Genomic DNA, 25649 nt, shown 5'->3' on the forward strand with positions numbered 1-25649 from the left:
ATTTCACACCATATTTACCATATCACCAATCAAGTCACTTTAAAATATCTAAAGGAAAATGGTAAACAGGCACTGATATGCAAGATCAATAAGGTTATAATAATTCTATAACCATTCAATACCAATAGCGATACTTTTGAACATTCCAATTCAGTGTAAGTCAACTGACCCTAATTTTCCAAACATTTGATTTCAAAAATATATATTTTTTCTCCCCAGACTGCTGTTCTTATGCTTCAAATCTAGCAATATACAGATTACTATTTTTCAAGTTACCTGAAATTTTTTACATGGTCTTCCACACCAGTAAGGCGGACAGCATGCTGCAAAGCACTCAGGTAAGTCAAAGCTTGAGTTGAGGAACCCCAGTTCACATCTGCAAAAAATAACTTTAATGTTAAAACAAAAATGCCCTATAACAATCTTAATTTCAAGAAAACATAACTGAATGTTATACTCATGCTTCTACTTATCAGGGAAGTCACATCTCAACACGACTCAAGAGTTAAGATAAATTATCTTAGCATGTCATAAAAAAAAACCACTTAGGCAGTATCACTAGCAATTTACTTGATCCTAAAATGTATTTTTATAATCAAATACAGTATCTTATGGAGGTATAAAATGTTGTCTTCAGACAAGTTCCTACAATAATCAGATATGCAAATTTTCCGAATTTAAGGGTCCCTTTATATTTTTATAGCTAAATAAAATGGTGATTCTTCACATTTTAATATAAAGGATAATTAATAGTTACCATAAATATATTTATTAGAAAAAAGCTCTAGCTAAATTTCTAAGAGTGTTAGAATCTTGACTATGCATTAATGACTATATGACACAACTATAAGAAATTAGAGTAAAATATTAATTGGTAAAAAGAATTAGAATGGCATTTCTGGACAAACAGTTTCAGAAAGAGATGAGAAAATCTGAGCTCAAAAAAATGGTATAAGAATCCTATTTGGAAAAAGTCCCAGAGGACAGTAGTAATGATTGAGAAGCCAAGATGCTATACTGTGAAGTAATAGTGAACTTTCAAGGCACAAAGGAGCGTATCAGATTTCAGATTTATGATTAAAGAAACTTAAGAAAGAAGAAACCTAAGGAAAAAGATACTGAAAATAAATTGATTCCAAAACTCAGATGTAATCAAGAAAAACTTTACTGCCTCTCTTCAAAGCTTTGTGAATGTTGCTGAGAAGGAGCTTAAGAGAGTCTGATCTGAAAGAAAAGCCACTGAAGGCATATTAGCTAAGAAAGTCTTGCAAAATAGGACTGCTGTGTAAACATATAATAAAATGCTTGAACTATTCAAACATTATTTGAAAAGTAGTGCTTTATTTCCCTTTGTTACTGATTTCCTCTACAAACTGTTACTCTGAAAAAAATGAAGGTTTCAATTTTACCATACAGACAAATCCTGATTTTAATTTACTTCACCTAAACTTAACATTAGACTTGGAGTGAAGTAGCAGCAAAGGGGAAAACCATGCAAACCTAACTGGCTAAAAAAGATGTACCCACCTGGCTTCTTGTAAGTTACATAAATGTAGAGTCCTAGAACAATAACATATGTGAGGAGTGCTGCCCACCAGTTAATGACAAACATGACTATGCAGCAGAGAATTGCTCCAACTAGAGATACCCACATGTTGTAGTATTTAAAAGCAGGACGCCAGCCTATTCAAAAACAAATAAAAATTAAATAAACATACATATACATACATACATATACATGTCTATATATCTATTATCATGTTATATGACATATATAAAACTTGTCCTTTAATTGCCACATTTAATATGTTGTATAAACAAAAGCATTCATATATGCAGTTGCTATGTACAATGTACTTAAATATATCAAAAATGAAAGAAAATAGTATAGTAATACTATGCCTTCTCCCCACCCTCCAAACTTTTGCAATGCAAAAGTGATTACAATCTGATTAAGCTGAAAATTATTTTTATTGCTGATGGTGTTTATTTTAAAAATGAATGTACAATTAGCGTTGTTGGAAAGTATTTTTAAAAAGACCCCATGCTCTTACTAGGATCAATATAAAATCCATACCTGGTGATTTTGCCAGTGAAGCATGGAACACGGAAAAATTAATTAAAGCATAGGAAGCCAAGAAGAAATTGGAGATAATTGGAGCAATTAAATTCAATTCAGCTGCAAAGACAGAAACACATAATCATATTGATTTTTAGATTAGACTGCTATGGAAAAACAGTTCCTTACTTGAATTGGTGGTTCTTTTGATTTTGTATTCTTTGTATTCTTTTATAGCGAGGCATTTACACGAACGATAGACATAACTTCCAAGAGTGGTGCTGCAAATTAAAAGGATTACCTTCTTCATATATGCAGACATATGCAATCTGGATTAGGGTGGCAAAAGTGGCTTTTCTGCTAAAGCCACTTAGTAGGATGACACAACTCTAGAATTGAAATCAAGCTGAAATATCTCTTACTAAGAATATAGCAAAATGTATAAATACACATAATCTCTCTCTCTCTCTCTCTCTCCCTCCCTCGCTCTGCTCAACACAGATTCCACAAAACCCCTCCCAAACTTTAATAGTATGTAAAATATTTAGAACTAGAAATATTTCAAGTCTGAAATATTTCGAGCTTTCGAGAAGCATTCCAATTCTGTTCTAATAGATGAAATAGTATTGGGATACTTCTTGTAAGTGTTTATATAGCTGCTCTGAATTAAAAATGGGATGTTTTTGATCATAAGACCAAAGTATCTGATTTAGACCAGATCATGTTAATAACTTATTTTTAATAGTGCAATATTTTCAACATCATGATAGTTAAGCAGGTTAATTTACACAGGAATCTTTTTCATAGTGTAATTGCAAGGTAGACATACTTCTTTGCATTTGTTAATGTTGAGCGCTGGATTAACAAAAAGATTCTTCAAATATTTAGAAAATTAGAAATTCTAGTGACAAGCCTTTAAAGTCTAACTAGTTAATGTGACTGATGAAATTAATCTGTATACTGTGTTTCCCACAAAATATGACATGTCCTGATACTAAGCTCAATAAGGCTTTTCAGGTCATGGGCTAAAATAAGCCCCCTCCCAAAAAACCTACTAAAACGCATGTGCAGGTGTTTCCCTGCACAGACTGGCTGAGACGCAATGGAGCTGCCAGTGTCCGATAAGATGCGTGTCTACAGCCCGGCCAGCCCCATCCCCTGTCCTACCTGCCAACCCCCAAATTGCACCCCAGTCAGTGCAGGGAAACACTTCACGAGTTCGAGAAGCTGTTGATTGCTCACACTTGCAAGAGGTTTTTCTTTACTGTGCAAAGTGTTTCCTTGCACTGACTGGCTAAAAGACGTGATGGAGCTGCCAGTGTCCAGTAAGACGCGCATCTTGCGGCCTGCCCTGTCCCATCCCGCGCCCCACCTGCTAACCCCCAAATTGCGCTCCAGTGCGAGACGTATGTCTTACCAGACACTGGCAGCTCCATTGTGTTCATCACAGTTGTGCTCAGGGAAACACATTGTAAAAAACCCTTCTCGCGAATTCGAGAAGTTTGAACTCGTGAGGTTTTTTTAACAACGTGTTTTCCTGGGCACAACGGCGAGAAACGTGATGGCACTGGAAAGGTAAGATGCAAGTCTCACTTCTCACCCGCCACCTGCCAGAAAATAAGTCCCCATGATAATAAGGCCAAACCCTTATTATCCTTGTGTCTTATTTTGGGAAAAACACGGTAAAACTTGTAAGGCTCAGTTCAGGTATTGTATTGTCATTTTTTATTTCCACAGATCATGCCACATAATTCAGATTTTTTTTAAAGTTTTGTATACAAATATGATTTAAACTAACCAATTAATATGAATCCAAGAGCAATCAAAAAAGTGAGAAGATACCCTCGTAAAGGTTCATTATTTTTCCCATAGCCTTTAGCAAACATCAGAAAACCTGGATAGATATTGTCTTTGCACAATGCCTAGGATCAAAAGAAATGACCAATTAAAGTAGGGACATATAAAAACATACTCAAGGCATTAAATCTTAAAAGACAAGGGCCAAGCACACATAGGCAGTAATAAAAAATCCAATAACATTAAAACTATACAGATCATCAACAATATAGCCACAAGACGATATAGTTGATAAACAAAGCAGGTAGCATTATTAGATATATTGTAGGTTTTTTTTAAAAAAAAGAATACTACATATAAGCAAGTTGAGAAAAGTATTTTTTTAACATAGATCATGTTTGAAGAAAACAATCCTTCTTACCTGAAAGATTTTAGGTGCACTGACTAGAGAGGCTAATGCTGAAGAAAGAGTTGCAGAAAATATACCAGCTGTTATCAGTGGGGCAAATCCTGATACCATGCTCATTACCTGTATATTGAATAAGAAATAAGAAAATAGTTTGCCGGAAGAATTAATGTTGTGAAAATAGAATCTGTATTAACACTGACTACATTTATTTTGAAAGCAAGGTCCACACTGCTTACATTTAAACATTTTAAACTGTTTCATAAATGAATTGTTAAATTTTTGAATGGAAGGAACCTAGATTACTCAAATTACCTAGATGGAAGGAGCCTAGATTATCCAAATTACCTAGATTACTCAGATAGCAGATAATATTCCTTTAAAACTGTGGTTTTAATTTTCCTATTTTAAACAATACTTATGTGATATTTGTTAACACTATTTGCCTGGAATTTGAGTGATACTGTCTCACCATTATGAGTTACGATTCAGTACCCTTGTAATCCTGGCAAGCTCTTGGTTCCAATTACAATACAAATTTGTATTATCCCACTGAAGGGGACAAGACTTATTTGAGCTTTATTGGACAGGAATTTAAATGTATTTATTTTTTTCTCATAGTGTGAACAATTCATATTTTGAAACTGCTATACAATGGTGGGGTAATATATGGACTGTCAATGAGATTATTATCCTGAAATATCTACTAAGTATTTAGAGGTTTAAAACTTTTTAAATTGTACAAAAGAAATGCAACTTCCTCAAAAAATTGAACGGCAGTATTTCTAATTAAAATATTTGTTGCACTCTCTGTTTGGCCTCAATGTCCTTATACTTTCTGAAAACTTGAAGACATGTAAAATGTTTGCCAAGACTAAACCTGAAATTATTATTACAGAAAAGAAGAACAAAAGAAAAACAAATGAAGTTGACTAGGTGACTTTGATTCAGTCACTGTCTCTCAGCTCAATCTACCTCACAGGCTTCTTATGGAGAAAATAGTAGAAGAAAGGAGTACAGACAGTCCTTGAAATACAACGATAATGAAGTCTGCTAATTATGGTTGCAAGTCACAATGGCTATTAAGCAAGATGGCCTCACTTAATAATCCCACTCCTTGCTCCTCTGATGCAGTCATTAAATGAATAAGTCTTTAAGCAGAATATGGGGTGCCTCAGGCCTCCTAGCACAGGCCTAGGCCCCAGGCCCATCTGCCCTGAGCCTGTCAGGCCCACCCTCCCCAATACACTGAGATCCATTTATTGCCCTGGGGTCCCTGCAGGCTTTTTAGGTCCAAGCACCAGGCATCATGCAAGCAACAGGTCTATACAGGACTTTCCCTTTAATCCTTAAAAAGAAATATATAAATTTTAAAAATTGGATACTAGAGGGAAGTAAAAATTTTAGTTAAAGGATAAAATTACACAAGCCTAATTAACAGTTAATTAACTGGGATAGCTACTGAAGGGGACTTTTGGAACCAGAAATTACTATCACCAATCTTAATAGTAATGTTTGTTTCTATCAACAATTTGTCTGCAAAAATATTATGGAATATATTTCAAGTGAAGAACACGTTTTACTTGACAAGATAGATATGGATAGAAAAGGATCTACAACTGACCATTTTAAAAATGACATGGAAAAAGATCTCTCTCTAAATGGTTTCATGTCTTCCCTCTACATTTGACTCATTAGTTTGCCTATCGGAAGAATCGCTCTATATATGATGCACTATCCTATGTGCTTCATCTTAGCTTGGTGCACCTGGAGAAAAATACTCATGTGTGAATGCTGTTTGTTGATTTTAGTTCAGCATTCAACATAATCATTCCTCAGCATTTGGTGAACAAACTAGTGCTATTAGGTTTTAATACTTGATTTCCTTATTGATAGGCCTCAGTCTGGCAAGTTAGAATAAGTTCCCAATTCCATCTCCTTGAGTACAGGTTTCCCACAGAGCTGTGTTTTGAATCCGCTACTGTTCAATTTGATGACCCACAACCAGTGGTGAGATTCAGCCTGTTCACACCGCTTTGGGAGAACCGGTTGTTAACTTTCTGAGCAGCTTGGTGAACTGGTTGCTGGAAGAAATTGTTAGGGAAGAGAACCGGTTGTTAAATTATTTGAATCCTACCATTGCCCACAACTGTTGTGCCAAATCTACTACGAATCATATTGTGAAGTATGCGGATGACACGGCAGCGGTGGGTCTTATCCGGGATGATAATGAAGATACTTATAGGGAAGAGGTAAAGGCTGTTGTGGAGGGTGCAATACAAGTAACCTGATTCTAAATGTTAATAAAACAAAGGGGATCATTGTAGATTTTAGGAAGAGCCAGCATAGTCATACTCTACTCAGTATCAAGGGTCAAGCTGAAGAGGTGGTCAACAGTATTAAATATCTGGGGGTGTAGATAACTAACAATCTGGATTGATATCTCTATATGTCATCCTTAGTGAAGCATGCAAACCAGCATCTGCATTTCCTGCATCGGATGAAGAGAGCACATCTTTCTTTTTCTGTGCTATAATATATGTGAGTATATGTATATTTCTTTATATTTTTGATTTTTACGTAGTGTACATTGGAGGTGGTGACCCTTTGAGAGCTGCATGCAACAAAATTCCATTTTAATGTATGCTGATTAGTGTACATTTAAAGTGACAATAAAGTTAGTCTAAGTCTAAGACATGCAAAACCAGTCGATGTTTAATAAAAAGGAAAATAAAAATAATAAACCAAGAGAGTGACCTGGGCAATTTTTCACATTGGATTTACAAAAAAACTTGTTAAAAGCTTTCAAGAATCTTGTGAGAATTGGCAAAAAAAGAAATGAAATCAAATTTTGAAACACTGAATGGACATAAAAATAATATTTTGAACTAAAAAGAAGGAATATAAAGTTGGTTTCTTTGATCAAGGTCAAAATAAGATATTGCTGTTAATCCTTAATGAACTTTCTACTGATACTAGGACTGAAAAGACCATGGTTTATGAATTTGTTATAGATAAGAGATGGGATGGATATAGGATGAAGAGATCATTGTAAACTAAGAGGGGATGAAGAGTTACAAAAATGTTTATAATGAACACGAAGATGGAAGACCGCTATTTCATATATTTTCTATATTCTTTTCTTTCCTTTTCTTTGTTTTTTCTTCTCCTCTGCACTTTTCACTTTCTCTTTTTTGCATTAGATTTTACTATTATAAGTAAAATCCAATGATAGATAAGATAGATAGATAGATAGATAGATAGATAGATAGATAGATAGATAGATAGATAGATAGATAGATAGATATGATAGAGTGTGTATGAAGAGGTGACAAAAAGGAACAACCAACGTAAAAACATAGAAAGGCACGACTTTCAATTAAACATCCAATGAGAGGAACATTTTCCATTTTAAGTATTTGATTTCACATCCTTTTTAACATAAAAAGATATTTCTTTGTAAAATTGTATATAATATGGAAAATTCCCTCCCTCCAAGAATTCCCAGGATTGGAAATTGTGCTTTACCTGGAAGTCTTCCATTAGCCCATAAGAACATTTTGTTGTTTCACAGGAAGAGAAATCAAAATTCAGTTTACAAGCTGCTGATGTACAGTTTGTCAGCTCATTAATAATTGTGTCATTAAGGTTCCCGGTGGCATCCCGAACAACACAGGAACCTAGAAAAGTAGATGAAAAAGAGATGATTTACCAAGCAGAAAAGCACACTACATTACAGCTATCTTAACCCATTCCTATAAAGAAGGTCATTTAGATTTTGTTAAAGCTCTTCATAAATATATCATCAACTACTATTCCCCCATGATGACTGCTGCCCAGTAGGGAAATTTTTTCTCCCCTGCTGACAATCTGCTGTTTTTGTTGCCAAAACTGATTCTTTGGCAGTGTTGCTTACTGGAGTTCAGTGGGGGCACCTAGGAATGACCCAAGGCAACTTTTGGACAGCTATGGACCCATGTGGGAGGAGGAGTCTCGAAGATTCTAGCTCCCTTCTTTATCTAGCTTTGTTCTTTATCTTTAAAGATTAATTGGCTGGCTGAATGATGATTTATTTTAAGTCCCTGCTGGATTTTATCTGGTTTTTTTCTGATTTTCTTCTTTGATCTATTTGGCTATTCTCATTAAATTCATTTTCTTGGAATGAGATATCATACCTTTCCTGTTCTTTTGTCTTTTTCTTGTTCTGTTTATCTACTACATTGAGTAACAACATATCAGATTACAGAGGGAAGGAAGCTGACATTTTGGGGGAAAAGACTGCTTGACAACATGCAATCTTTAGGTGAAAGTTTTTCTAAAATGTTTGATGAACTCATAAAGAGCATAGAAAACATTCAGATGAAACCGAATATAAATAAATCAAATCCACAAAAGGAATGTGATTTCAAAGCAGTAACTGGTTGAGAAGAAAAATGAACTCAGAAATAACAAGAGTCAACTTTATACATTTTCCTCAACTCCAAATCTGTACTTTTATATAAAGTAGAAAACTGTTTGGGTGGATAAATGAGAAATTCCTTTTTTAAAAAAGTGGATTGAAGGAAATGTGAATCTATCACATTTAACTAGAAAACAATTTCATCTGGATTTTTCAGGGACGATAGACTGGCTTTTTAAGATTGGACTTATTGCATTGAATCAAAAAACAATTGATGAGAGACAGTATTAAAAAACAATTGTGGATATTTACTCTGGAACCAACCAGGTTTAATTTTGGGGATGATTTGGAATAGTTAAAAAGCTGTGGTAAACAGGGTTTGGAATTTTAATCTTGGGTTTTTTGTTTTTTTTTGTATTATTACTGTTCTTCCTGATAACTATTTTGTTATTAATATAGTATATTTAATAAATTTACAGACTGTTTTTACTTTGTCGTTATGGGGTACTGAGTGTAGATTAATGAGAAAAAACATGAATTTCAACGACTGTAATCAGGGTGCAGCATAACAAAATTGACAAAAGTAAAGGGGTTCTGAATACACTGTAGATGACAGGTTAACAAGTTGAAAATAGATTTAGTCCGTTAGTAATTTAAAATTCTTTGTTTCGCAAGGAATGGGAAACTAATATTGTTGTAATATATTAACCAGCATCTATGCACATTTATGAAAAGCCTCTGGCCACAAATATAAGTTATGTTACTTCGGCAAGGAAATATAAAGTTATGTTGCTCAGGCATTAGCTTATGCTGATGTATAGATTCTTTTGCAGGAACAACAAATGAGGCCTGGGAGTAAAAAAATTCTAAACATCTGATAGCCAGAGGTAGAGACAGGAAAAGAAAAATAATAGCCCATTACTCTGCACACAAATTTATCTTCTGAAAAAACCCACATTTGTAAATTATGTTTTTTTCTAATTATTTTATTTATTAAATTTCTATGCCACACATTTCACTGATAAAAGCAACTTTGGGCAGCTCGGTGTATAATAGAGTTAAAAAGTCCTAAAATCAATTAAAATTATAAAATTTGAATAAAGAAGTTTTAACCAAGATGATGGATGGTTTGGGGGTAAAAATCTTCTCTATTCCGTCAGCCACCTGCATGTCAAACAGCATAGCACACAGCGCATTTTAGGGTCTTCCAGAAAGTCAGGAATGTGGGAGTGGACCAATAAATTCAAGCAATTAAATTAAACATATTAACACAAATTATGAACTAGAAAAGAAGCAAAATTGACAAATCCTTTGCTTCTTGATGTCCAGTGACATTAGATGAACTTATTCACAAACATACACCAGAATCTGTGGAAGTTGCAATGGCAATAGCAACATATACCATGATAGACATAGCAGATGCAGACTTATTTGTTTCGTTCTATATAGCCTTTAATCCAAAAGAGCAATTGAATCTAATAGAACAGTGGTTCTCAACCTGTGGTCCATGGACCTCAGGGGGGAGGGGGGCACAAAGTCATCATAGAGGTCAATGAAGGCTCTAAGAAATGTTATGGTTTAAATCTTGAATTAAGTCTTTTGTGTCCACAAAAGATATTTAAAGGGGGTCCGTGAAGAAATGGTTGAGATTTTATTTGTGGAAAGAAAGGGGAAGTTGTTTTTTTTCCAGACCTCATCTCCCCATCTTACCTTCTATGCTACTAGGGAAACAGAATTGTAAAAATGCCGTATTCTTGAATGATATGGTTCTTAAATGCCATATAAGCATCACAAAACTAAACTTAACTTTTTATGAACTAGGTAAAAAAATTATTACCAAGAACTAACATCTAACAAACTATCAGATTGTCTTTGCAATTAACACTGTTTTTTATAGATCTAATTTTAAGCAACTTTAGAGAAACAACACCTCAGAAGTGTAAAAAAACTGTGGACTAAACTCTGGTAAAATTAGGTTTATTTTATCTAATTTAACATATTTAAAATAAAAGTTTGTTTTATATGTTATAAAGAAGAAATATAGGTTCTTAGTAATGACTCTTCTTTCTTTTTGATTCAACTTTTTAAATAATTTCCTTAACAACATTTGTTCTGTATGCTTGGCTCTAGTATCCTACACTGCTAATCTGATATTTTCGAAAGCTAAGCTCTGCTTAGAAATCCAAGTAGTTGACATACACTATAAATTTATACTGGTAGTATAAAAATCTAAATAACATAAAACATAAATACCATAAAAAGCAAAAATGATGCCTGGCTTTGGGGAGAATTTCTACTGAAATGACTATTACGTTTTATAAAGAAAAAAATTAACTTCACAATATCTATAATCTATTTTTAGAAAATTTTAAACAACTAATTTATCTGAACTGCAGTTTGGTTTTCTTGTCCTTTTTGTTCTCCTTTAGAAGCATATACAATATTTATAATATTATTCTTGCCTTACCTTTTTCTGCCTATCTAGTGGTATAAATACTTGGTAATACCAAGTGGACTACAATATAGAAGATTGGTCTAAGATGATGCATAGTAGATAGATAAATTTTGTATTTGGTAAATTATAAGATGATAGCCTCTATATGAAGAATAAACAATAATTCAAATTGTAAAAAACAACCTGGGAAAAATTAGGCTCACACATCAAGAAACTTCCAAACAATTTAGAAGTGAAAATTGCTTACCTATTGATATTGCTACTCCTATGTAAACCACTGTAGTGATTAAGATGGCTAGCAGTGTCCCTTTAGGTATGGCTGATTGAGGATCCTGGAAAAAATTGAATTTATGAACCACAATAACACTCCAAAGAACTGAATAGCGACAAAATAACTAAACATCACTCACCGCAAGATCACCTGAGATATTTGCACCAGCTAAAATGCCTGTTGCAGCTGGGAAAAATATAGCAAATACTGAAAAGAAAGTTTGTTGGTCTCGGAAATCTGGTCCAAAGTTTTCTGAAAATATTTCAGCTATTAAATAAAAATGTTAAAAAAGAATTATTTTAACATTGTGCTGTCTAATAAACTTATATTTATTATTCCATTGAAGAAACTACAAGGAAACTTAAAAAAGTATCTGATACTTAAAAAAACAAATTGTAAGGTAGATATTTAAAGATGTGTCTTTTTACCAAATACAATCTTTCACCAAATCAGTGTATCTTTCTACTACCTGTAATTTTTCTCCCATTATTAATTAAAACACAGATATTAATTTAATCCACTTTTAAATTTACAAGAATTCCTGTAGGATTATAGTAGACATATTAACTACAAACAGCATACAGGTAGTCCTCACTTATTGAACAGTCTTCGGATGACTGTTTAAAATTAGAACAGCGCTGGGAAAAACAACTTTACAGCCTGCTTACAATCTTTAATGACCTTTGCATTATTCCTCAGTCACATAATTCCCCATTACAGACAGTACACATCGTATATCTGACCTTTAGTTATTGTTGTTTTTTTCTTTTTTCCCCATCTTGCAGAACAGAGATGGGATTGTAAGAGAGCAAGCTGTTTGCTCTTCTACACATTGAAAGCAATGTGACTGGGCTGAAAGCAGGAAAGGGTCAGGCAAAGGAGAGATTACTTACAGAAATTACTTGCTTTTTTTGGTCTTACCTTTGTAACCAAAAAATCCTTTAGGCTTCTTGTTCTCAAATGGAATAAATGTTCCTATGATGAAGTCAACGATAGCTACCAGTAATATCACCAGCAGAACAATCTGTGCCTATAATTTTCAAGTAGTTAATATCAAGTGGTTAATATGTTTATATAAAACAATTCTCCAAATTAAAACCATCATTATATTTAGATATTTTGATCTATTAGTTGAGTGAAATATATATTATAAAGGTTTGAGTTCTCTATTTTTAATCAATGCCATCTGCTTATCAAAAATATTCTTTCATATTGAATAAATTTAAAAGCATAGTTCACCAATTTCTATTATCTGTTATAACCTTATTAGCCAAAGGGGTCAAAAACCTGTCTCAGAAACAGATATTAAAAATAGAAACAAAAGGTTAAATTCAATCATCAGAAACTGGATGATAGTATTATTACTGTTTGAATTACCATTTTACTGCTTTAATGTTTTTTCGTTGTATGTACCCTGTTTCTCTGAAAATAAGACCTCCCCGGATAATAAGCCCAATTGAGCTTTTGAGCGCATGTGCTAAAATAAGCCCTCCCCCAAAATATTGCAACACAGTAGCAGCCATGAGGTGACTATGCTCGATGCCTCCTACACCTCAAAAATAATAAGACCTCCCTGAAAATAAGGCCAAGCGCTTTATTCGGGAGTCAAAAGAAAATAAGACCCTGAATGTTCCTTGTTAGATGTTTGAATATTAGTTCTGTTTTTGTAATGTATGCATCTGTTTTTGTAATGTATGCATTTTTTCTTAATTACTTAAATATTTATATCTTTTTTTAAAATCATAGTTACTTACTTTAGCTTCCCATTCCATTCCTGCTAACGAGATGCCTAATAAAACAACAATTGTAATTGCTCCTATAATTCTGATATCATTACTTGCATCCAGCATAACTAGGCCATGTTCCTACCAAAAAAAATGAGATAATTGTAATAGAGTTAATATTGCAACAAACTAAAAAAATATTTTAACAAATACAAAGAAGATTAGGAAGAATATTTGAAAACAGAACTTCATTTTAGTTTGTCACATACAATAATTGGATCAAAGATCCTGACTGTACAAGTGTTGAAGTTTATTTTGCTCTATTTTATAAGAACTATCTCTAATCATTGAGATTAATATTAAACTCTTCTAAATTTGATGTTTTTGACTTGATTACTAAGTTTAGAAAAATAAAGTTGTGATTTAGAACTACATGACATGTATGTATGCTCCATATTTTCATGTTGCCTTAATTTCCACTTAGGTTGGTCATCAATGAAGTACAACTTGCCCAGAGGTGGTATTCAGCAGGTTCTGACCAGTTCTGGAGAACCGGTAGTGAAAATTTTGAGGAGTTCAGAGAACTGGTAAATACCACCTCTGACTGGTCCCGCCCCCGCCTCCCGAGTCCCAGCTGATTGGGAGGAAATGGGGATTTTACAGTATCCTTCCCTTGGAGTGGGGAAGGAATGGAGACTTTACAGTATCCTTCACCTTGAGTGAGGTGGGAATGGAAATTTTATAGTAACCTTCCCCTGCCACGCCCACCAAGCCATGCCCACAGAACCGGTAGTAAAATTTTTTGTATCCAGCCACTGAACTTGCCTTTGCCCTCTAATCCAGACTTCAATTTTTTTTTCAAATTCTGGTTTGGAAGTAAAGCACACCATATAAAGCACAAGCTATAGTCACCAATATTAATAAATGAAAGATGTTAAATGACTGAATAATCTTCATAGTATCAAATCCCCCATTATAATTATTCCTAGAGTTGCACAAACCTTTAAAGGGATACTTTATAAACTCATGGGCTTTTCACAGGTTTATTTCTACTGGAACTATCAAACTATTTTGATGAATCATAGACCTCCTCAGGTTTTCCAGTATGCATAATTTAATGATGTATTTGATCTTGGGCTGATCTCAGCAAATATTTGTCCATTGCACTACTACACCATTAAATCCAAACTGTCCCACATCTTCCTAAAAAGTTTTTATAAACTATTCCAAAGTAGAACTGTTCTGAGGAAATCTTCTTCAAACTGTGAAACAGAAAGATAACAAACAGCACACTAGAAGAATGAGTTTACCTGAAGTAGATCAACAACAGTCTCTGCAAAACCAACTACATACATGGCTACGGCAACAGCATTAGCAAATGCAAAGATCAAGCCTATAGCACCACCAAATTCTGGCCCCAAGCTTCTGGAAATGAGATAATATGCACCACCTAAAAAAGAACAGACAGTGTAAGATGTAAGTTATGACACATATTATATATTTATGCACAAAATTTATGATTATGTCTTACAAGCACTGATTTCCCCCTTTTTTCTATTTGAGGTCAATTCTGATTTTCATGTGCACAGTCTTAAGTACAGAATTAATAACATTATATTATTCACTTGTAAGAAAATGTTTGCATCTGTTTAGCATTGAAGTAAACAACACCTAACAGACAGACTGTCCTACTGACAGATAGATACTATAGAGAGGCAGAAAGATAGAGAGAATTACAGCTACTAACTGTATGGAAAAAGATCAAGGGATAAAGCACTCATGTATTTTCTAGAACTTTCCTTACAACCAAAGAACTATGAAACTGCATGCAAGTAACTGTTCTGCTTGTTAAGCAAAACATTCATGATGAATAGAGGATTTTTATAACAAGTTACCAAAAAGAAGTTTTTTGAAACCAACTGACACTGACAAGCTAGCATAATATTTTGTTATTGCTGCTGCAGGTGGTATCAAATTGCTGTTGGATGCACATCAATCATATATTTCATGGTCTTTAAACATTTCTTTAAATTATACGAAAAATGGTTCCATCAGGGAATTTACATACATAAGTTATTATATATAAATGTAGGGCTAAAAAACCATTTATACCAACTACATTTGAAGACTACTAATCATGTAAGTAATAATGAAGTTTTACCTCCTCTCACAAAACCATTGGTAGCTATTGCTGATGTAGACAAGCCAGTGATAGTAGTTACAACAGTGGCCATTGCAATAACCAAGACAGCAAGTCCTATAAGGAAAATAGAATTGTTGTGATTTGTAAGGACTATATATTTCCTAAAACAAATGTATATTATTTAACAAAAAATACTGATTCAACCAAAGTTGGAAAATACGTAATGAAATTCTGAATAACAGCAATGTCAACATCCAAATTACCTTAGAAGATAATCTCTATTTACAAGGACCTTTAGTACTAGATAACTTTAGGTCAACAATCCACTATCAAGTTTAAAAGCTAAAGGATTTGATGAAATTTTATAGAAATATGACAAAGTAACAAAATAATGACTGAATGATTCCATATAACAGTAAATCTGGAGAAAGACACATTGGCAAGTGATTGGAATAGATCAGCTTAATGCCAATATCAAAGAAAGAACACTCTCTGCAAACTGTTATATCGTATCTTTAATTTCATCATTAGCAAAATAATTCTTAGGATCATCCAAAGCTGAATAGAATACTATGTTTTAAAAACAAGAGACAATACTGCTCTCTGGATAATTGAGAAAGCCAAAGAATACCAAAAATAATTCACTATGTACTACATTGATTACAGGAAGGCCTGTAATTCTGTCAAGCTGGGGTATGTCTTTAGGTAAATGGCATTATCAGATCATTTTCAAATGCAAAAACCACACACAACAGGAAAATGGCAAAGAATCAGATCAGGTCAGCAAAGACTGAATTATCTGTCTTATTTATTTGATCTATGTATCAAATATATACTGAAAGAAGCTTGATCAGAAGATGATGAATGAAATTTTAAAAGTGGAGAAATAAATATCAAACTGGGCTTTGTTGGTTGACATTACTCTAAAAGTACAAATGACTAGAGAGCTCTACTGTAGTAATCAAAGTCAAACACCTCAGTGAGAAAATAGGAGTATAATTAAATATAAAGAAAACCAAACTAGTATAAAACAGATGCAGTAACCCAGCCTTAAAATTGAATACATTTAAGTGGTGAATTACAGCAGCAATAGATGTGCTATTGGAAGACCTGAAAATCTATTTATCTAGTCAATAAGTGTTGTTGATACCAGGTTGATGGGACATGTTAACAACTGATTGCAATATATAAAAATAACAAAAGTAGCATAAATGTCACATATGGAAACATGTTTAATCATGGGAGTATAAAAGATACTGCTAGTTCACAGCAAATGAAACATATTCAGCAATTGCTCAATATTTTTTTCAAACAAAGCTTTAGTAGAAATCATATTAATTTTTAGTAAGAAAGTCACCTACATAAACTTCTGGAAATCAAATACAGGGCTAATCATTCAGGTGTGTTATGTTTTAATATAGAAACAAACTTCCCTCACCCCAAAATGTGAAAGTTTTGCAAAAAAAAACAAAAACGACAGTTGTTTAACCATTCAATTCTTGCTTTTTGAGAAATTATGGACATTTAGCAGTAATCCTACTCTATAATTCATATTTTGTCACATGTCAAATCACAGGAATTTTAGCAATAGCGAAAATATGGTGTTCAGAAGTATTTACCTATGCCAGCATGTCCTACAATCCAGGATAGTCGAATGAAGAGCATCACACCCCAGATATTCAACATACATCGTACCTACATCAACATGAAAGTAAGTAACATTTATATTAAAATTAGATTTTTGAAGTAATTGTAACAGTTCAAGTTAAAAGTTTCTTATGAGAGAACCAAGCATCTCAAGCTTTCAAGCATTCTTTTCAAAATGCAACTTGGAAGCCATTTAATTTTAACAGCACATAGATGAGTTTTCAGCAAGTAAATTTGTAACTGGTTGGGCTCGTAACTGGCTGAACAACCGCACTCAACATGTAGTCCTCAATGTAACTGCATGCAGTGGAGTACCCCAATGCTCTGTTTTAGGCCCATTAATCTTCAATATCTTCATTAATGATTTGGATGAGGGGATAAATGGGGAACTCATCAAATTTGCAGATGACACCAAGCTAGAAGGAATAGCCAACACCCCGGAAGATAGGCTTAAGATACAGAAGGATCTTGACAGATTGAACATTGGGCTCTATCTAACAGAATGAAATTCAATGGTGAAAAAGTAATTTAGGCAAGAAAAACAAAATGCACAGGTACAGTATATGTGGTACCTCACTCAATAATAATAACTGTGAGAGGGATCTTGGAGTCCTAGTAGACAACCATTTAAATATGAGGCAGCAGTGTGCAGCAGCTGCCAAAAAAGCCAACACAATTCTAGGCTGCATAAACAGAGGGATAGAATCAAGATCACGTGAAATGTTAATACCACTTTATAATGCCTTGGTAAGGCCACACTTGGAATACTGCATCCAGTTTTGGTCGCATGATGTAAAAAGATGTGGAAACTCTAGAAAGAGTGCAGAGAAGAGCAACAAAGATGAATAGGGGACTGGAGGCTAAAACATGAAGAACGGCTGCAGGAACTTGGTATGTCTTAATGAAAAGAAGGACTAGAGGTGACATGATAGCAGTGTTCCAATATCTCAGGGGTTTCCACAAAGAAGAGGGAGTCAAGCTATTCTCCAAAGCACCTACAGTAGGGTAGGACAAGAAGCAATGGGTAGAAAGTAATCAAGGAGAGGAGCAACCTAGAAGTAAGGAGAAATTTCCTGGTAGTTGGAATAATTAATCAGTGGAACAACTTGCCTCCAGAAGCTGTGAATGCTCCAACACTGGAAGTTTTTAAGAAGATGTTGGGTAACCATTTGTCTGAAGTGGTGTAGGGTTTCCTGCCTCAGGGGGTTGGACTATAAGACCTCCAAGGTCTCTTCCAACTCTCTTATTCTGTTTAAAGCTCATTATAATTACTGTTAATGCTCTTATATTCTTAACAGCAGGCAAAAGTTTCTAATTTACATATAAAAAGATATTTTAGAAAACAAGATTGCAAGATGACAATTTTAAAAAGCTAGTTGCATATTATTGAAAGAAATTATTATTAACATCTAATCAATAATTATATAAAGAAAACAAATGTATTACCTTTCTAGATTCCTAATAGCAAGAAAACATGTTCACCAGAAAAAGACTGATCACTGTTTATAAACCAAAAGTATAGCAATAAAACTAACATAATATATGCCACTCCAAAAACATATCATTTGTTGTTATTTGTACCACCATTTTGGAGCCATTTGCTTTGTATGGTTATAGGAAGAGTGTGAGTACTGAGCTGTAGTTTCTTAACATGCCAAACTGGAAACTGTTTTGTAAGGAGTGTTTAAACCATAGAAAAGATACAATACTATCCTTGAAGCCAGCATAACTGAACAGAAAGCTAAAAATATAAAGATAGAAATCTCAAATAAATTTAAAAGATGCTAATTACATATAACTAACCATAATATTGCTTATTACAAATTAACCATACAGCTCTAGAATATTTCTGTGGTAGAATGCACTAATAAATTATATGGGATGTGGGTTTTTTCTAAGTAGTCTGTGGATTATGGTAATCCAATCAACAAAAGAAAATAACCGACTATCAAGAATGAAAAGACACAAATGAAAACATTTTCATAGCTTACTTTTTTCAGTCCAGTGATACTCTTACCTTTTCCTTCTTTTAAAAAAAGAATCTTTGGGGCAGTGATTATGAAAACTGCCAGATAGACAGACAGGGACCTCAAAATGCTGTCTTTCCAAGCCATTTTCTATGGCCTATAATGACACTTCATGGATGTTAAACAGCAAAGGCAGGGCAGTGAGTGCTCTACAGATGTGAATTCCAGGCCATAGGAAAAGGCCTGGAATAGAAACAGTCTGGAAATAGTAGCCTCACAACTTGTCTTAATACGCCAGCCTAGCATATTTTCCGGGCATAGGGAACACTATCAACCCCACAAATCTCCTTGTGATGGGCAGCACCATTCCCTGAGAACCCACACCTGCTCTCAACCTCTCTACCAGGCAAGAAGAAAAGGAAACAGGCAAACAAAATACATCGCTGCTAGGCAAACAAAAGGAAAAACTCTGCCAGGCAAAAATAGAGATGTCAAGTAACAACATATATGAAAAAGACTGAAAAGAACCAAGACAAGAAAAAAAGCAGGGTCTGCATACTTTTAGTAGATGGATAAATTATCTCACCCTAGATATGAACTTGAAAATATATTACATATCAAATCAGTAATACAATTAAATATTGGTATTTGGGTGAACAGAAAATACTGTGAGCTAAGTGACTAAATTGAAATATTTCTATTTTACAAGTAATTCTGGTTCTGTTCTATCATAAGATCGTTTTTTACCATTCATGAAATGTTGAACTTCATCCCACACATGATTTAAAACATTAAATAGAAATTAAGAATTACTTGAAATACCGAAGTTCTACTCACCAATACACCTTTAATCCAACCAAATTTGACAATCCCTTTACTATCAGCAGTATATGCTGCAGTGGCTTCTCCAGTAGGAGTTCCTTCTTCTCCATTTGCATAGCCATCTTCAAATAGCTCCTAAGGCACAATAACAATCAGAAGGGAAAGGGAGATTGTAAAAAAAGAGTCTCTAATAAATCTGTTTAATGTTGATAGTGTTGTAACCAAGAATTAAATGGCAGAACACTTTCTGACTAATATCAGAAAGCTTGGAAATGTTTTCTTCTTTGTAGAAAAGTAGTCTACCACTGTATAACATTTTTTATATAAAGCTAGTGAAGCTTCATATGAATGTTTTATATCAGTGGTTCCCAAACTTTTTCAGTTCACAGGCCCCTTGGTGCTACAAACTGATCCTCAGTGCCTCCCCACAGTGGTGGAATTCAATTTTTTTACTGCCGGTTCTGTGGGCGTGGCTTGGTGGGCATGGCTGGGGGTGTCATGTGACTGGGTGGTTTGCACGACGGAAGGAAGATAGCAACAGTAAAATTCAAAACTGTAACAATTAATTGTACATTTATTCAAATCCAATTTAAAAACATTTTTAGTTAATGTTAATTCAACAAAATTGTTGAACATGATCCAGTGATACCAGGTTTTCAAAGTCTGATAGTCATTTATCAAGAACCTTAGTAGCTAGTAACTTAGTAAACTCAGTAAATTTAGTAACTACTTCACTGTTCAGTAAATTCTGTGTAATACAGTACATGCCTGATCATTCACACATACACTGCTGCCTTTTATTTTTTTCAAAATAACAGGGTGGGGGTAGAGAAAGAAGACGACTTTGTTCTGTGGTCTCTGCCATTTCAGAAATGCTCATTACACTGCCCCACATGATCAGTCTTTCCGTATTCCTCAATATATTGGTGCCCAGCAGCTGGTCAAAACCCTAGTAGTACTTATGGAGCTGTAGATGATACTATGGCAAAATACAAGCCTTGCAGCTCATGTATTCACACAACGTAAGAGTGATGCCATTATCCAGGTTTATCTGTGACAAAAGTCTCACTGTGCATAAATATCAAGATAGGAAGGGCACTTTATTTAAAAAAAACTGCAGTGTTTTGACTCCATTTGGTTATAAAACAACTTGTTTGGCATACTGGGAACATTTAGACAGCATTTTGTTCTAATATGGGATGTTCTATCATAATTTTGTTTTGTTTTGCTTTGCTTTTTCCTGTATGTGACAATATCCAATTTTAGATAGTAATTAGACCACTTTTTATTTACTTTTTAAAAAACAGTATATGTTGGAAATGCTTATCCCTTTTCCACAATCTTCCCTATATTTCAGCCTGCAATGAGATTACTTTGCAAGTCAAAGTTTGAGAAACTACCCCAAGTGCCCTTCCTCCCACTTCTCGCTTTTTAAGACCACCTCTATGAATGGAGTGAGGAGGCAGAGCGGGGCTAGGCTTTCTCCCCCCCCCACTGCATGTTTACCTGTGTTGTATTTCTAAGGTGGGAGGGGTAGATAGGCGAGAGTGGTGCATCCGTGTGGAGCGGGTGCAAGAGGAATTGGGGGTGTGGCTCTGTTGCACAGGCGCGCCGCGGTGCAATCCGGCTTGCAGCACAGCCCCGGAAAGGGAGTCAGAAGTAAAGCTATTTATAAAAGCGTGAGAGGCAGGCAGGCAGGCAAGTGCTCTTGTGTAGTGACATCGGACTCGCTGCGTAATGCAGCGCCAATTCCCAATCCCTGAAATGCAGGGCCAAGGACAGCCCCGTTCAGTCCCGCATCTCTTCTCCATTCACAGCACACGCAGAGTCGTATCAGAGGAGAAATGCAGGCAAAAGGCTATACTCTTCTTTCTCTTCCCCCATTTTGCCTCCCCACAGCCTGACATGCTTGTATGCCTCCTGAATGAGCGAGTGAGCGAGCGAAAAATCCTTCCAGTCTTTGGGACGTTAGACTGAATTTCACCCCTGCCGGAAGTGCTCAGCTGACTGGCGGCCAACAGAGCCCCAGGCAGAATTGCGCCCTGCGAGAGGGCCACCTCCAGCACTCCTCTGCCACCTCCCTTGCCTCTTAGCGCCCCCCTGCTGCCCCTTGCCTCTTAGCGCCCCCTGCCCCCCCTTGCCTCTTAGCGGCCCCCTAAGTCATCCCACTACCCCCCAGGGGGCGGTACCGCCCACTTTGGGAACCACTGTTTTATATGATTCATTTATTAAATGAAATATGCTGTGCATGATGTACAAAATATATTTAAATGAATAACTTTTGCAAAAGACTATAGAAAGCATGGCAATTATATAAAGCAAGTATATACAGATATTCCTTGCTAAATAACTGCCCTGTTTAGTGACTATTCAAAGTTACGGCATTGAGAAAGGAACCTTATAGCCAGTCCTTGCACTTATAACTGTCAGTGTGTCCCTATGGTCACATGATATTCATGATATTTTTACTAAAATACTATTCATACTTATAAATACTATATACTATTGGTATTTTATGACTCTCATAATGTCTTGTTATCACATGATTGTCATTTGCATGCATCACAGCTGGATTCTGACAAGCAGAGTCAATACGGAAGCTGGCAATAAAACTGCAAGTTTTGGTCACTGATGTCTCTCTTACCAACCATGGCTGACTTTTTTAACAATTATGATGGAAGTGAGGAGTTATGTTTGTTGCTGTCACATGATGACTTGCTTAATGATATCGTTTAGTGATAGTGTTTCTGGCCCCATTCGTGGTGGTGAAGTGAGAACTATCTGTATACATAATTCATAGGTACTTTTACATGGTTCACTGACAAAACCGCAAAGACCTTATCCGCACCGACATAAGCGCGGAGGGCAAATCTGCGCCGTCCGAAACGCTAAGGAAAAAGGCAACCCTAGCGCGACGACATAACCACAGAGGGCAAATCCGCGCCTTCCGAATCACTCAGCACCCTAACCCTAAACCTAACCCCTAAACCTAATCCTAACCCTTACCTTAATTTAAATCGGCTTTCTGCCGCCGCACTGTTTTAAAGCGCTCTTCTGTCGCCGCGGTGATGACGTCACGGTGATGACGTTGCGGCTTTAGCGACGTGGTTTTGTCGCCCCTATTTTGACAAGCGCGGTTTTGTCGGGACACGCTTTTACATTCAGTCAAAAGGCTCAATGTTCTACACCAGACTTTCTAAACTTTGTTACCCTAGAAGAGCCTTTGAAATAATTTTCAGATATCAAGGATCCCTGTATAAAAATCACAAAACATACTTTTAAAAGTTTACAACAGAATTCACTTCTTGCTTATACAACACATTTAAAACATCAGCAAAACAGCAGGCCAGGAGCTGACTCAGGTGAGCAAAAATTCCCGCCACTGTGAGTATTGATGCATAAAGTAAAAAAACAAAAACACCACCTCCCTTTTTTTCCAATCAGGCCTCTCGCAGAACCCCAAACAACTCATCATGGAACCCCAGTTGAGAAAGGCTGCTGTAGATTTTAATGTTTTTTAAAAAGCACAGAAAATGATTATAAGAAGTTTAATGAATGTAATACCTTAATCTCCATAGTATCTATATGGATATTATAATAAATGAAACAGAAAAAATAATCCTCAAAATAAGCTCTATTTTTTATCTCTATTTACTTCTTCACATTATGTATATTCTACCTGTTATTTTTACAAATAACTCAGGACCATGAACATATCAAACACACCTTCCTATTTTCTATGTGTTCAATATATATGTCCTATAATCATCACCATTTGTTACACTTCTGCCAATGATGAACAAACTACTTTTTAAACCTATTATGAAAGAACTCTAAACTTTGTCTTTCACCCAGTCTTGACAGTCATCTGTACCTCTTCATTTGAGTCCAATGAATATCCACAAAAGTATTCCTAAATTTGGGAAAGGGTGAAAGTTGCATGGTACAAAGTTTGGGCTATGTGGTAGATGGAATAAGGTTGCGAAATTCAATTTCACAAATAACTATTGGGTGGCTTGTGAAATATGAGACCTAACACTGCCAGATTGCAATCCAAATTTCCTTATTTTGTTTCTGAACTGTATATAGTATGTATTGCAGTATAGTGCTTTAAATTAATAGTAGTGCCAGATTCAAGGAAATCTATGTGAACACCATTATCTGCATCTAAAAAACTATAACTAGGAGTTTTCCTGTCAAACCCTGAATGATAACCATGAGGTTTCCTGTCAAAACCTATGTTTTGAATCCTTTGTTCGTATATGAGATTTTATAATAATATTCTATGGACTGACATTTTGTTCCTGGGACTTGTTTTGTTGGCTGTCACATTTCTGTAAAGAAATTCCTCACATTCATTCTTATAGTATAACAATAATTGCTGGCAATTTTTGACCCTTGATGTAAGAAAGACTTGATTTGCATCAATCTTCCAAAATTGAAGAACTTTAGTAACATGGCCCAGGCATTCCTATGAAATGTCAAACCTGACAGCAATTTCTATCTGAATAAAGTTCATTAATCTTTTTTATATGAACTTGTAAATTGCTCTTGCAAGTCATCCACATCATTCTCAATCACACAAATCACCACTATTTGGTTCATCGTTTTTATTTTTTGGGGGGAAAGGACTCAGCAAAGCACAATATGTCAAATCCTCAACTTTACTAGCACTTCTAGTTGTCCAAAAAGAAACTGAAAATTAAATACCTAGATTTTCCATCAAGCACTGGCATGGTTAAAGCAACTGAATGTTGGAAGTTTTGAATTAGTGTCAGTTTTTTTGTTATAGTTTTAGATGATTTTTATATTGTTTTAATTCTTCATTGACAGCAACCCAGAATTTGATATAAAGGGAGGCTATATAAATGTTTTAAATAAATAAATAAATAATCAATAATTTGACAGTGAACTTCATTAGGCTAAAATTCAATTACCAATTCCATCTGTTAATGACCTGTAGCATCAAAGTCATTACTTTTCATTAAATCTTCTGAAATCTGGTAATCCTCAGATAATGTAAGATTAATAGATTGAAGGATTCTTCAACATGCTTTCTGCCAGAAGAAATGCCTTTACTCATGTAACCCTTCATGTTTTTTTTTTCATTTCCTAATCTGATTACCATACAGCATATTTATAATCAAAAGTATACAATAAACCAAATATGTTGTATTGTAGGGAAATCCAAATAATCCAATATAGTAGATAAGCATATAAGGCAGAATGAATGATTATTTCAGCTATAAACCTCTTGTCTCCCCAGGAGTTTAAAGCACTCTATTTTAAGTTTTGTTCACACAATAACAGGTAGTCCTTTGGGTTCAAAAAGACACAATGTTGTGCATTTATGAACACAGAGGTGGCAGTCCCAGTCTGGAAGCACATTCTAGAAAATAGAGGCACTAGAAATCCATTATTACAATAATTGTGGATGCTATTCTGTGCTGCTAACTCATAATATTCTATCAGTTTTGGGTGGCAGCTTCTTTGGCACATGCAGGGACAAGCTTGAGGTCTATATCTGGTCTCCAATTCATCATACAGTTATTAACTAGACATAAATATTCATCCATTCTGATGATGTGTCTCATCCATTGCATCTGGGCTCATACCCATATAGGAGAAAAACGATAATTTTAGTTCTGCAAACTTTCAGCTTTGTGGAGATACGGATATTTTGATGATTAAACTCTCTAGTATACAACTGCCCCAAACTCTGGCTGGCCTTACTGATCCAGTGATCAATTTCTTTGTCCAAAGACGTATAGATCAAGATGATACTTCCCAGGTATTTGAAACTGTCTAATTTGTCAGCTGGGTATCAACAGTGATCTTCTATCGGGTTGGTATTTGACACAGGCTGGCAAAATCTTCAGTCTTATTCAGGTTGATAGTCATGCTAAAGAGCATACCAATATGTAAAATTTTATTTAACATAAATTGAAGATCACTGTCT

The 25649-nt window shown here is 34.9% G+C and overlaps 1 protein-coding gene across 1 annotated transcript in view; it reads right to left on the reverse strand.

The window, feature by feature from the left end:
* SLC12A2 (solute carrier family 12 member 2) overlaps window positions 1-25649 on the reverse strand; it is a 49963-nt gene that overhangs the window by 19031 nt on the left and 5283 nt on the right. Inside the window, exons 3-16 of the mRNA XM_032214509.1 lie at window positions 19706-19825; window positions 16874-16949; window positions 15273-15368; window positions 14422-14561; window positions 13142-13252; window positions 12309-12417; window positions 11527-11654; window positions 11364-11448; window positions 7791-7942; window positions 4278-4385; window positions 3858-3981; window positions 2078-2179; window positions 1528-1683; window positions 277-376 (exon numbers count right to left, since the gene is read on the reverse strand). Coding sequence (XP_032070400.1) covers window positions 277-376; window positions 1528-1683; window positions 2078-2179; window positions 3858-3981; window positions 4278-4385; window positions 7791-7942; window positions 11364-11448; window positions 11527-11654; window positions 12309-12417; window positions 13142-13252; window positions 14422-14561; window positions 15273-15368; window positions 16874-16949; window positions 19706-19825 — 1607 coding nt within the window. The remainder of the gene's footprint in view (window positions 1-276; window positions 377-1527; window positions 1684-2077; window positions 2180-3857; window positions 3982-4277; window positions 4386-7790; window positions 7943-11363; window positions 11449-11526; window positions 11655-12308; window positions 12418-13141; window positions 13253-14421; window positions 14562-15272; window positions 15369-16873; window positions 16950-19705; window positions 19826-25649) is intronic.

This window comes from Thamnophis elegans, chromosome 3, assembly GCF_009769535.1.
Source record: "Thamnophis elegans isolate rThaEle1 chromosome 3, rThaEle1.pri, whole genome shotgun sequence".
In the NCBI taxonomy this organism is placed as follows: domain Eukaryota; kingdom Metazoa; phylum Chordata; class Lepidosauria; order Squamata; family Colubridae; genus Thamnophis; species Thamnophis elegans.